Genomic DNA, 13,562 nt, shown 5'->3' on the forward strand with positions numbered 1-13,562 from the left:
TTGGTTTGGCACCGACTTCAAAAACTAAGTAATTACCCGAATGGTTATTAATTTTGTTATTATTAGGTATTAATTACTTTTTGGCAAAAATTTGCTTTACGACGGGATAGGGACTGGACACGAAAAGGGGTGCCATATAAAAATTATTTTGTACTTTTCAGTGGGTTGGTTTTTTGAAGGCGGTTCCCTTTTTTTACAGTTGTTATACCTACTCAGATAGCATTTCATAGTATTAAGTTTATTACAAAATATGTCTTGCATATAGGAAACTATAGGTCTACATTATAAAAAATTCTAAAGTGTCATTCAATAGAACTTGCTAACTATGTAAACAAACCGCCATACTAAAATTGACACTGAATGTCAAATTACTAGTAACTTTTGTTTACATAGTTAGCAAGTTCTATTGAATGACACTTTAGCTGTTTAGCTTATTTACCTACATGTTTATAAGACTGTTTGTTTCTAAATAAAAAAAAAAAATGATATATCTCTAGGTTCGACGGCACATCGGGCCTAAGTTCGGCCGAAGTGCTACAGCCCGGCGCGACGGAATGGCGGCCAATAGCCAGCATGAGCACTAGACGGTCTTCGGTCGGCGTGGGCGTGCTGGCCGGCAGAGTGTACGCCGTCGGCGGCTACGACGGCGCCGCGAGGCAGTGTCTGCACTCTGTGGAGAGGTTAGTGAACCATAGTTCATACTATAGTGAACTATAGTATGACCACTAGACGGTCTTCAGTCGGCGTCGGCGTGCTGGCCGGCAGAGTGTACGCCGTCGGCGGCTACGACGGCGCCGCGAGGCAGTGTCTGCACTCTGTGGAGAGGTTAGTGAACCATAGTTCATACTATAGTGAACTATAGTATGACCACTAGACGGTCTTCAGTCGGCGTCGGCGTGCTGGCCGGCAGAGTGTACGCCGTCGGCGGCTACGACGGCGCCGCGAGGCAGTGTCTGCACTCTGTGGAGAGGTTAGTCAACCATAGTTCATACTATAGTGAACTATAGTATGACCACTAGACGGTCTTCAGTCGGCGTCGGCGTGCTGGCCGGCAGAGTGTACGCCGTCGGCGGCTACGACGGCGCCGCGAGGCAGTGTCTGCACTCTGTGGAGAGGTTAGTCAACCATAGTTCATACTATAGTGAACTATAGTATGACCACTAGACGGTCTTCGGTCGGCGTGGGCGTGCTGGCCGGCAGAGTGTACGCCGTCGGCGGCTACGACGGCGCCGCGAGGCAGTGTCTGCACTCTGTGGAGAGGTTAGTGAACCATAGTTCATACTATAGTGAACTATAGTATGACCACTAGACGGTCTTCAGTCGGCGTCGGCGTGCTGGCCGGCAGAGTGTACGCCGTCGGCGGCTACGACGGCGCCGCGAGGCAGTGTCTGCACTCTGTGGAGAGGTTAGTGAACCATAGTTCATACTATAGTGAACTATAGTATGACCACTAGACGGTCTTCAGTCGGCGTCGGCGTGCTGGCCGGCAGAGTGTACGCCGTCGGCGGCTACGACGGCGCCGCGAGGCAGTGTCTGCACTCTGTGGAGAGGTTAGTCAACCATAGTTCATACTATAGTGAACTATAGTATGACCACTAGACGGTCTTCAGTCGGCGTCGGCGTGCTGGCCGGCAGAGTGTACGCCGTCGGCGGCTACGACGGCGCCGCGAGGCAGTGTCTGCACTCTGTGGAGAGGTTAGTCAACCATAGTTCATACTATAGTGAACTATAGTATGACCACTAGACGGTCTTCGGTCGGCGTGGGCGTGCTGGCCGGCAGAGTGTACGCCGTCGGCGGCTACGACGGCGCCGCGAGGCAGTGTCTGCACTCTGTGGAGAGGTTAGTCAACCATAGTTAGTATAGTCACAGGGCGGACACGCCATGCATCAAAAAAAAGCGGCCAAGTGCGAGTCGGACTCGCCCATGAAGGGTTCCGTATTTAGGCGATTTATGACGTATAAAAAAAACTACTTACTAGATCTCGTTCAAACCAATTTTCGGCGGAAGTTTACATGGTAATGTACATCATATATTTTTTTTAGTTTTATCATTCTCTTATTTTAGAAGTTACAGGGGGGGGGACACACATTTTACCACTTTGGAAGTGTCTCTCGCGCAAACTATTCAGTTTAGAAAAAAATGATATTAGGAACCTCAATATCATTTTTGAAGACCTATCCATAGATACCCCACACGTATGGGTTTGATGAAAAAAAAATGTTGAGTTTCAGTTCGAAGTATGGGGAACACCAAAAATTTATTGTTTTTTTTTCTATTTTTGTGTGAAAATCTTAATGCGGTTCACAGAATACATCTACTTACCAAGTTTCAACAGTATAGTTCTTATAGTTTCGGAGAAAAGTGGCTGTGACATACGGACGGACGGACAGACGGACAGACAGACAGACATGACGAATCTATAAGGGTTCCGTTTTTTGCCATTTGGCTACGGAACCCTAAAAATGATTTGCGTTTATATGTGTGCGCGGCACGTCTGTACACGCGTCATTGTGTATCTGACGGACTTCTGGCATGCTCTCAGTAGAACGACTTACACTTACGCACACATTCATGTCGCGGCAAGTCGCGAGCGAGGTAATCCGAGTCGGGGCGGGGCGGTGCGTGGCCGTTCTGTATGATAATACTATTACTTATTCTGTGCTATAGTGAACTATAGTATTTAGTCGACGTGTTAGCCGGCAAAGTTTACGCCGTCGGCGGCTACGACAGTATTGTATGCAGGGATCGGAACCGGTTTTTTGTAAAAACATAGAAATAACCATATTTTTCGAATTATTTTATACTCGAAATGTAGCACTCAGTTGTGTTTGTAGGTTACGACTTCGTATTATTAGATTGCCCAATTAGAAATGAAGTAATTAGCAAAGAACGAAAAAATACCGTTTCCGTTCCCATACAAAAAATACCGGTATCCGATCCCTGATTGTATGTATATGTAGTTAAATCATGTCTTGTACCTATTGTATTTTTGTGTTTCGTTTATTAGGGTTCCATACCCAAAGGGTAAAAACGGGACCCTATTACTAAGACTCCGCTGTCCGTCCGTCCGTCCGTCCCTCACCAGGCTGTATCTCACGAACCGTGATAGCTAGACAGTGGAAATTTTCACAGATGATGTATTTCTGTTGCCGCTATGACAACAAGTACTAAAAACAGAATAAAATAAAGATTTAAGTGGGGCTCCCATACAACAAACGTGATTTTTGACCGAAGTTAAGCAACGTCGGGCGGGGTCAGTACTCGGATGGGTGACCGTTTTTTTGCTCGTTTTGCTCTACTTTTTGTTGATGGTCCGGAACCCTCCGTGCGCGAGTCCGACTCGCATTTGGCCGGTTTATTGTATCATCATCTTCCTCGCGTTGTCCCGGCATTTTGCCACGGCTCATGGGAGCCTGGGGTCCGCTTGGCAACTAATCCCAGGAATTGGCATAGGCACTACTTTTTACGAAAGCGACTGCCATCTGACCTTCCAACCCAGAGGGTAAACTAGGCCTTATTGGGATTACTCCGGTTTCCTCACGATGTTTTCCTTCACCGAAAAGCGACTGGTAAATATCCAATGATATTTCGTACATAAGTTCCGAAAAACTCATTGGTACGAGCCGGGGTTATTGAGCCCGTTTATTGTATAAATGTGTTTATATTTGTAGATACGACCCGGCGACGGACACTTGGGAGTCGATCGGCGACATGTCGGCGCGGCGCTCCGGCGCCGGCGTGGGCGTGGTCGGCGGCGCGCTGTACGCCGTCGGCGGCCACGACGGGCCCGCCGTGCGCCGCTCCGTCGAGCGCTGGAGCGAGGCCGCCGGTAACATTATATATATATATCGGTATCCTGCGCGGAGAGTCGGACTGTACTGAGCTGGCGGGGCAACTAGTACGTCTGTACGTTCCCTCACGGACCAGAATCGAGTTCAGACCTCGTGACCGTTGTCTCCTGGCAGTCCCGTCTTCGCGTACTGTAGCACGGAGGAATTCCCCTCTGGTTCGTTCTTTGCTCCTTTTGAATGCGCTCCTTGCATCAGCCTCTCAGTGTGATTTGTTTGCGGGCAGACAGGTGGTTGTGCGTGATGAATGTTTGAGGTTTTGTGAGAAGATGGATGCACGTCCTTCTACAGTTTAAAATGGTACATTATCGTGTGTTAATATTGTGTAATTTGTGATTAATTGTATACTGTTTTCTTCTTCTTATAATATTCTGTGTAAGTTAGCAGTGGTTTGGTATTTATACTGTTATGCTGTATAACTTGTTTTGAAATAAAAAATAAAATAATAAATAAAATATTTTTTTTTAGGTATATTTGATTAATGATGAGGTAATTGATATTCCGATGTACATACTTCTTTTGTGTTTTTCATTTATTTATTTGACATTTAGATTTTATTCTAGAAACATTCTGGACTAGTATTTTTTATACAATTTTTTTTTTTCATGTTTGACGATCCTTTTGTGAAATTCTTAATTTAATTTAATATCAAATATCAACATTTATTCAGCAAATAGGCCACAAGGGCACTTTTACACGTCAATATGGAATTTACATACAGCAAAAAAAAACACATCAATAATTATAAAATACAACTAAACCGTAAATATCAAATCAAACTAACATAGAGTTGTATAAAGCCTCTAAATGTCGAAGTACAAAAAACGCAATAACAATAGTGTTGAAAAAAAAAACACAAAGATACAAAAACTATAATCTAAAATTACTTAGAGATGTAAATGTCTCTAAGTGTCATCATAACTAAAAGATTACAATATATAGTAGTTAATCAAATTATCCTTAGAGATGTAATTTGTGTTTAATTTGATTTGTATAATAATCCAATATTCTTATGGAATAATAACATCAATAAATTGCTCTGATAATTAGATTAAGATAATTTATAAGTATGTTACGATTCATAAGTGCTTGTCGCTAGGCCTACATGAATAAAGTATATTTTGACTTTGAGATAACATACTTCAGATAAGCACGAAATGTCCCCTCGAGCAGGCGTGGCTCACTACGCGATTTCGTCGCGTTGCTACAGGTACCTAAAAGTACATCCGTTCCGCCCCAATTTTGGGGAAAACCATAAGCCGCGTGTGGCGCTGTCGCCACCTAGCGGCCATATATGTGCTGATCGTAACAGACGCGTTTTGTTAGAGAGTGAGTCTTCTGTACTTGTTACTATTATTTATTCTGTGCCTCGAGCCAGAATTTGTTGATCTGTCAGCTGTCAGAAGTGATTTTTGGTCCAAAAAGTCCACTTTTGATGACTTTTACATTCCAATATCAATCTTCCGACAAGGTTCACGATGACATGACGTTCGAAGAGTTAAAAATCGTTTCCCAGGAAGACATGCCAAGTTGGCGTTCTTCTGTATTAATTAATCTAATACCTTTAAACGAGCAATTCTTGTTTATTTATATATTTATTTATTTATATATATATATATATATATATATCGATGAAATTTACTATATGGGGGTTTTTGGGGGCGAAAAATCTATCTAGCTGGGTCTTATCTCTGGGAAAACGCGCATTTTCAAGTTTTTATTTATTTATTTATTTAAACTTTATTGCACAAAATATATACAACAATGTACAAATGGCGGACTTAATGCCAAATGGCATTCTCTACCAGTCAACCATAGGGCCAAACAGAGATACCTTCAATTGGTGCAGAGAGAGAAAATATATTGAGTGAGTTAAAAAAAGCAAACTATACTTATAAATTACATAAATAAATAAAATATATATAAACTACCACATATATATAAAATACATACTATAATTATAATAATGATGGATATTAAACATATATATATATTATATTAAGTTTTTATATGTTTTCACCCAGATATTGAATGTCTAATGAAGTATTGTTGTATACAGGGGCATGGTCACCGGTGGCCCCGATGGCGCACGCGCGCCGCAACGCCGGGGTGGCGGCCCACGAGGGCCGCCTGTACGTCGTCGGCGGCGACGACGGCGCCGCCAACCTGGCCTCCGTCGAGGTGTACGACCCCGCCACTGGTGACTATTCCAAGCCAAGCTCCAACCCCCAGCGAAAGGAGATCACGCAAAACGTTGTATTAAGAGCCAACAGGAGTGGTCATTTCTCCATACAAACGTACTCGACTGTTTCCTCCGTGGGTTTTGAAGCTAGAGCAATGATTTTTTCAACACAGATTAATATTGTCAATATCTGTGTCGGACCGTTTTACTTTTTTTGATATTTTTGTTTTTTAAGAAGCTAGAACCCTTCAAAAATGGCCAAAATGGCCTAATTGACTATGCCGCAATGAGAGGCGTGCTATTCAAAACTGATATCAATTAGTCAAAAAAGCAAAACGGTTCGACACAGATAATGTCATAATCATTTAGATTTCCAAATTTGGTTACGATTGGTTAAGTTTTGGAGGAGGAAACAGTCGAGTACGAAACCTCGATTTTTGAGATTTCTTCGCAGGCTTTTTTCCTTATCGCACTAGTTTTAGGAGCCGCTTCCGTTAGGGAGACGGGTATATTTACCTAAAATATTTAAATCTTAGCTCCTGTTGGCTCTTAAACGAGTCGTTTATTAATTTGTACTAGACAGTTGGAGCGTGCTGCCGGCGCCGATGGCGCTGGGCAGGAGCTACGCCGGCGTGTGCGTCGTGGAGCGCGCCTGACCCGCGCCCGCCGCCGCCGCCGCCGCCACAAGCGTTCAGCCCACGTGAGTGCAACTTGTACTAGACAGTTGGAGCGTGCTGCCGGCGCCGATGGCGCTGGGCAGGAGCTACGCCGGCGTGTGCGTCGTGGAGCGCGCCTGACCCGCGCCCGCCGCCGCCGCCGCCGCCACAAGCGTTCAGCCCACGTGAGTGCAACTTGTACTAGACAGTTGGAGCGTGCTGCCGGCGCCGATGGCGCTGGGCAGGAGCTACGCCGGCGTGTGCGTCGTGGAGCGCGCCTGACCCGCGCCCGCCGCCGCCGCCGCCGCCACAAGCGTTCAGCCCACGTGAGTGCAACTTGTACTAGACAGTTGGAGCGTGCTGCCGGCGCCGATGGCGCTGGGCAGGAGCTACGCCGGCGTGTGCGTCGTGGAGCGCGCCTGACCCGCGCCCGCCGCCGCCGCCGCCGCCACAAGCGTTCAGCCCACGTGAGTGCAACTTGTACTAGACAGTTGGAGCGTGCTGCCGGCGCCGATGGCGCTGGGCAGGAGCTACGCCGGCGTGTGCGTCGTGGAGCGCGCCTGACCCGCGCCCGCCGCCGCCGCCGCCGCCACAAGCGTTCAGCCCACGTGAGTGCAACTTGTACTAGACAGTTGGAGCGTGCTGCCGGCGCCGATGGCGCTGGGCAGGAGCTACGCCGGCGTGTGCGTCGTGGAGCGCGCCTGACCCGCGCCCGCCGCCGCCGCCGCCGCCACAAGCGTTCAGCCCACGTGAGTGCAACTTGTACTAGACAGTTGGAGCGTGCTGCCGGCGCCGATGGCGCTGGGCAGGAGCTACGCCGGCGTGTGCGTCGTGGAGCGCGCCTGACCCGCGCCCGCCGCCGCCGCCGCCGCCACAAGCGTTCAGCCCACGTGAGTGCAACTTGTACTAGACAGTTGGAGCGTGCTGCCGGCGCCGATGGCGCTGGGCAGGAGCTACGCCGGCGTGTGCGTCGTGGAGCGCGCCTGACCCGCGCCCGCCGCCGCCGCCGCCGCCACAAGCGTTCAGCCCACGTGAGTGCAACTTGTACTAGACAGTTGGAGCGTGCTGCCGGCGCCGATGGCGCTGGGCAGGAGCTACGCCGGCGTGTGCGTCGTGGAGCGCGCCTGACCCGCGCCCGCCGCCGCCGCCGCCGCCACAAGCGTTCAGCCCACGTGAGTGCAACTTGTACTAGACAGTTGGAGCGTGCTGCCGGCGCCGATGGCGCTGGGCAGGAGCTACGCCGGCGTGTGCGTCGTGGAGCGCGCCTGACCCGCGCCCGCCGCCGCCGCCGCCGCCACAAGCGTTCAGCCCACGTGAGTGCAACTTGTACTAGACAGTTGGAGCGTGCTGCCGGCGCCGATGGCGCTGGGCAGGAGCTACGCCGGCGTGTGCGTCGTGGAGCGCGCCTGACCCGCGCCCGCCGCCGCCGCCGCCGCCACAAGCGTTCAGCCCACGTGAGTGCAACTTGTACTAGACAGTTGGAGCGTGCTGCCGGCGCCGATGGCGCTGGGCAGGAGCTACGCCGGCGTGTGCGTCGTGGAGCGCGCCTGACCCGCGCCCGCCGCCGCCGCCGCCGCCACAAGCGTTCAGCCCACGTGAGTGCAACTTGTACTAGACAGTTGGAGCGTGCTGCCGGCGCCGATGGCGCTGGGCAGGAGCTACGCCGGCGTGTGCGTCGTGGAGCGCGCCTGACCCGCGCCCGCCGCCGCCGCCGCCGCCACAAGCGTTCAGCCCACGTGAGTGCAACTTGTACTAGACAGTTGGAGCGTGCTGCCGGCGCCGATGGCGCTGGGCAGGAGCTACGCCGGCGTGTGCGTCGTGGAGCGCGCCTGACCCGCGCCCGCCGCCGCCGCCGCCGCCACAAGCGTTCAGCCCACGTGAGTGCAACTTGTACTAGACAGTTGGAGCGTGCTGCCGGCGCCGATGGCGCTGGGCAGGAGCTACGCCGGCGTGTGCGTCGTGGAGCGCGCCTGACCCGCGCCCGCCGCCGCCGCCGCCGCCACAAGCGTTCAGCCCACGTGAGTGCAACTTGTACTAGACAGTTGGAGCGTGCTGCCGGCGCCGATGGCGCTGGGCAGGAGCTACGCCGGCGTGTGCGTCGTGGAGCGCGCCTGACCCGCGCCCGCCGCCGCCGCCGCCGCCACAAGCGTTCAGCCCACGTGAGTGCAACTTGTACTAGACAGTTGGAGCGTGCTGCCGGCGCCGATGGCGCTGGGCAGGAGCTACGCCGGCGTGTGCGTCGTGGAGCGCGCCTGACCCGCGCCCGCCGCCGCCGCCGCCGCCACAAGCGTTCAGCCCACGTGAGTGCAACTATTTCTATTGAATTAAAATTTCGTACTATACCATCATAGACTAGGAATCCTCTAGACTGAGTTTAGAGCAATTATTTCATGAAACCGATGCTGCCAAAAATACGGGGGTGCGGGGGGACGAGGTGAGCGAATCCCGTGCCGTGATCGGTCCGTTCAAAGACACTGACCAATCACGGCACGGGATTGACTCGAAGATGGAGTAAAACTACCGTATAAGTGGCAGAGGGGGTAGCGTTACTATGTTCAGTCTAGAGGATTCCTAGTCTATGTATACCATACTGCAATTGGGTACTTTTAATGTATGGGCTCCCGACTCGACTATAATATTCATTTCGAAACGGTTTAGACAATTATAATGAAATTGACCAATCACAGCTCGTCGCCGTCAAGAAGATGAAACAAAACTATAGCTCAAATTAATTAATTATTTTACGTTGTATAGTAGAAACGATTGCTTCATAAGTCAGAAACGCGCATGTGACACCCTTAATATAGCAACATCCATAGACTACGAAAACCGCTTAGGGTTGCTTGTTAGTCTCCATCCAGGCTACGGCGCCAAAATCGAGAAAAAACCGTCTAAAAATTGAATTTAGCGCGGAGCAAGTACCAGGGCCTCTTGAGTTACAAGAAGGTGTCGTTGACCAACCGGCCGGGGGCGCGGGGCGCGGGGCCGGGTCGCGTACGAGTATGAAGGTATCTCGCGTATCTTAGCTGTATACTTTTGGTTTGTTTACCTATATTATTCTACTAGTTTAAAGTATTATTTTAATATCTTGCAATTAAAGCACTCAAATACAAATCACAGTTTTATTTCTTCAACTTCACTTTACAAAATCCAACAGCGTAATAATAATTACAAATGTCAAACTACCTCTTATATTAAAATATCAATAACCAAAATTAGTCAATCGGAAATCAACCGAGCCACTAATAAAATAAATAAAATATACTTAACTGGCTAACAATCGGAAATCAATCGAGCTACTAATTAGATTAAATATAAATGGGCAACAATTTTTGTTGACTCGTGGAAAAAGTATTGTGTACATTAGTGATATAATCAAGCTTTTCAATCTCGTACCTCACTTAGGCAACTCAGCATTATATCACGATTGTATAAAATACTATTATGTCTCTTCGGGGTACGATATTAAATATGTAGATCACCTACATTCTACAAGCACCTATTTCATCATCGGATTATTAGCGTTCTTTCTTAAAATATCTCGGACGCAATGAGTCATTTTTTAACCTAGGCCAGGCGTGTCTCACTCCGCGATTTCGTCGCTTTGCTACAGGTAGCTAAAAGTACTTAAAACCTTCACGTTTTGAACACATATTAACTCACATTTATAGCCGGGTCTAACGCGAAATTTATTCAATTACCTTTATATACCGACGTTTCGACACAGGTTTCACTGGTCATGGTCGCGGCTAACTGATGTCCCAGCAAAATGTCAAAACAGAGATTTGTGCAACTACCCGACGAAAAGTCGGTCTGTGTCGAAACGTCGGTATATAAAGGTAATTGAATAAATTTCGCGTTAGACCCGTCTATAAATGTGAGTTAATATGATCTAAAAGTACATCCGTTCGGCCCCAATTTTGGGGAAAGCCATAAGCCGCGCGTGGCACTGTCGCCATCTAACGGCCATATCTGTGCTGATCGTAACAGACGCGTTTTGTTAGAGAGTGAGTCTTCTGTACTTAGTACTATTATTTATTCTGTGCCTAGACTAACCAATCTACTGTTATCTTGTGTTATACACCACAGATATGCCAACGTGTCGGTCAGCGGCGGCGCGGCGGGGCCGGCGGGGGGAGCGGCGGGGGCGGCGGGGGCAGGGGCGGGGGCGGCGGGGGGAGGGGCGGGGGCGGCGCGGTGGCGGCCGCTCTACGTGCAGCGGCTGCACAGGGCCGAGGCCGAACAGGTCAGGGGAATTGGATTAGTGGTCAATTTAATTTATGTGTTGAAAAATGCTGGTTTAAAAGTGGATGGTGGAAATGTAACCGGGAACCCTTTTCCTTCATCAGAACGTGTACGGCGAGAACATCTACGAGAGCGTGAACTGCCCGGGCGGGGGTGTCGGGGCGGGAGGGGGGGGAGGGTGCTGGTGGTGGCGCGTGGGGCGCGGCGGGCGCGGCGCGGGCGGCCGCGCGCAGACGCTGGAGTTCAACGACCAGCGCCGGCCGCGGCACCAGCACCCAGGTGCGGACACGTGTTGGAGCAGGAGGGGGGGGTGGGACAGGGACAGGGTACTGGTGGTGGCGCGTGGGGCGCGGCGGGCGCGGCGCGGGCGGCCGCGCGCAGACGCTGGAGTTCAACGACCAGCGCCGGCCGCGGCACCAGCACCCAGGTGCGGACACGTGTTGGAGCAGGAGGGGGGGGTGGGACAGGGACAGGGTACTGGTGGTGGCGCGTGGGGCGCGGCGGGCGCGGCGCGGGCGGCCGCGCGCAGACGCTGGAGTTCAACGACCAGCGCCGGCCGCGGCACCAGCACCCAGGTGCGGACACGTGTTGGAGCAGGACGGGGGGGGTGGGACAGGGACAGGGTACTGGTGGTGGCGCGTGGGGCGCGGCGGGCGCGGCGCGGGCGGCCGCGCGCAGACGCTGGAGTTCAACGACCAGCGCCGGCCGCGGCACCAGCACCCAGGTGCGGACACGTGTTGGAGCAGGACGGGGGGGGTGGGACAGGGACAGGGTACTGGTGGTGGCGCGTGGGGCGCGGCGGGCGCGGCGCGGGCGGCCGCGCGCAGACGCTGGAGTTCAACGACCAGCGCCGGCCGCGGCACCAGCACCCAGGTGCGGACACGTGTTGGAGCAGGACGGGGGGGGTGGGACAGGGACAGGGTACTGGTGGTGGCGCGTGGGGCGCGGCGGGCGCGGCGCGGGCGGCCGCGCGCAGACGCTGGAGTTCAACGACCAGCGCCGGCCGCGGCACCAGCACCCAGGTGCGGACACGTGTTGGAGCAGGACGGGGGGGGTGGGACAGGGACAGGGTACTGGTGGTGGCGCGTGGGGCGCGGCGGGCGCGGCGCGGGCGGCCGCGCGCAGACGCTGGAGTTCAACGACCAGCGCCGGCCGCGGCACCAGCACCCAGGTGCGGACACGTGTTGGAGCAGGACGGGGGGGGTGGGACAGGGACAGGGTACTGGTGGTGGCGCGTGGGGCGCGGCGGGCGCGGCGCGGGCGGCCGCGCGCAGACGCTGGAGTTCAACGACCAGCGCCGGCCGCGGCACCAGCACCCAGGTGCGGACACGTGTTGGAGCAGGACGGGGGGGGTGGGACAGGGACAGGGTACTGGTGGTGGCGCGTGGGGCGCGGCGGGCGCGGCGCGGGCGGCCGCGCGCAGACGCTGGAGTTCAACGACCAGCGCCGGCCGCGGCACCAGCACCCAGGTGCGGACACGTGTTGGAGCAGGACGGGGGGGGTGGGACAGGGACAGGGTACTGGTGGTGGCGCGTGGGGCGCGGCGGGCGCGGCGCGGGCGGCCGCGCGCAGACGCTGGAGTTCAACGACCAGCGCCGGCCGCCGCGGCGCCAGCACCCAGGTGCGGACACGTGTTGGAGCAGGAGGGGGAGGTGGGACAGGGACAGGGTACTGGTGGTGGCGCGGCGGCCGCGCGCAGACGCTGGAGTTCAACGACCAGCGCCGGCCGCGGCACCAGCACCCAGGTGCGGACACGTGTTGTGTGCTCGACGGTACTACCTTCCCACCCTATGCCGACCTAGGCTTTCGAAAAAGCTCCAAAATCACCGGGGGACCTTCGGCCTGCTCGGGACAGTTGTTCAAAAAAATTTATGCTTAATTATTAAATATCAACAATCTATTTGCATTTTTGAAGTTTCCATACTGAATATGGAAAGTGTGTTTATTACCTAACGGCGATCTCATATTACAGTGGGGACGATGCCCCGCCTGGGCCGCAGCGGCGCGGGCGCGGGGGCGAGCGTGGCGCGCGTGTGCGGGCTGCGCGTGGAGCTGGTCGGGAACCTGTCGTCCTCGTGCGGCGCGCTGGACCTGCCGCTCCCGCTGCCGCTGCCGCTCGTGCTGCTGCCGCTGCCGCCCTCCTCCTGCTCCTACCATCTGCTGCCGGAGAGCCACCGCCCGGCGGGGCTGCCCGTGGTAACTATCACTATACAGCTGGTCGGGAACCTGTCGTCCTCGTGCGGCGCGCTGGACCTGCCGCTCCCGCTGCCGCTGCCGCTCGTGCTGCTGCCGCTGCCGCCCTCCTCCTGCTCCTACCATCTGCTGCCGGAGAGCCACCGCCCGGCGGGGCTGCCCGCGGTAACTATCACTATACAGCTGGTCGGGAACCTGTCGTCCTCGTGCGGCGCGCTGGACCTGCCGCTCCCGCTGCCGCTGCCGCTCGTGCTGCTGCCGCTGCCGCCCTCCTCCTGCTCCTACCATCTGCTGCCGGAGAGCCACCGCCCGGCGGGGCTGCCCGTGGTAACTATCACTATACAGCTGGTCGGGAACCTGTCGTCCTCGTGCGGCGCGCTGGACCTGCCGCTCCCGCTGCCGCTGCCGCTCGTGCTGCTGCCGCTGCCGCCCTCCTC

General features: G+C 53.7%; 1 protein-coding gene and 1 long non-coding RNA gene across 3 annotated transcripts in view; one reads left to right on the forward strand and one right to left on the reverse strand.

Annotated features, from left to right (window-relative positions):
- LOC134653871 (ring canal kelch homolog) overlaps positions 1-6,710 on the forward strand; it is a 36,023-nt gene extending 29,313 nt beyond the window's left edge. Inside the window, exons 12-15 of the mRNA XM_063509234.1 lie at positions 498-680; positions 3,673-3,830; positions 5,909-6,049; positions 6,611-6,710. Of these exons, the coding sequence (XP_063365304.1) occupies positions 498-680; positions 3,673-3,830; positions 5,909-6,049; positions 6,611-6,687 (559 nt within the window). The 3' untranslated portion in view covers positions 6,688-6,710. The remainder of the gene's footprint in view (positions 1-497; positions 681-3,672; positions 3,831-5,908; positions 6,050-6,610) is intronic.
- The window catches only part of LOC134654266 (uncharacterized), a 290,346-nt gene that overhangs the window by 205,013 nt on the left and 71,771 nt on the right, over positions 1-13,562 (reverse strand). The window lies entirely within an intron of this gene.

This window comes from Cydia amplana, chromosome 14, assembly GCF_948474715.1.
Source record: "Cydia amplana chromosome 14, ilCydAmpl1.1, whole genome shotgun sequence".
Classification (NCBI taxonomy): Eukaryota; Metazoa; Arthropoda; class Insecta; order Lepidoptera; family Tortricidae; genus Cydia; species Cydia amplana.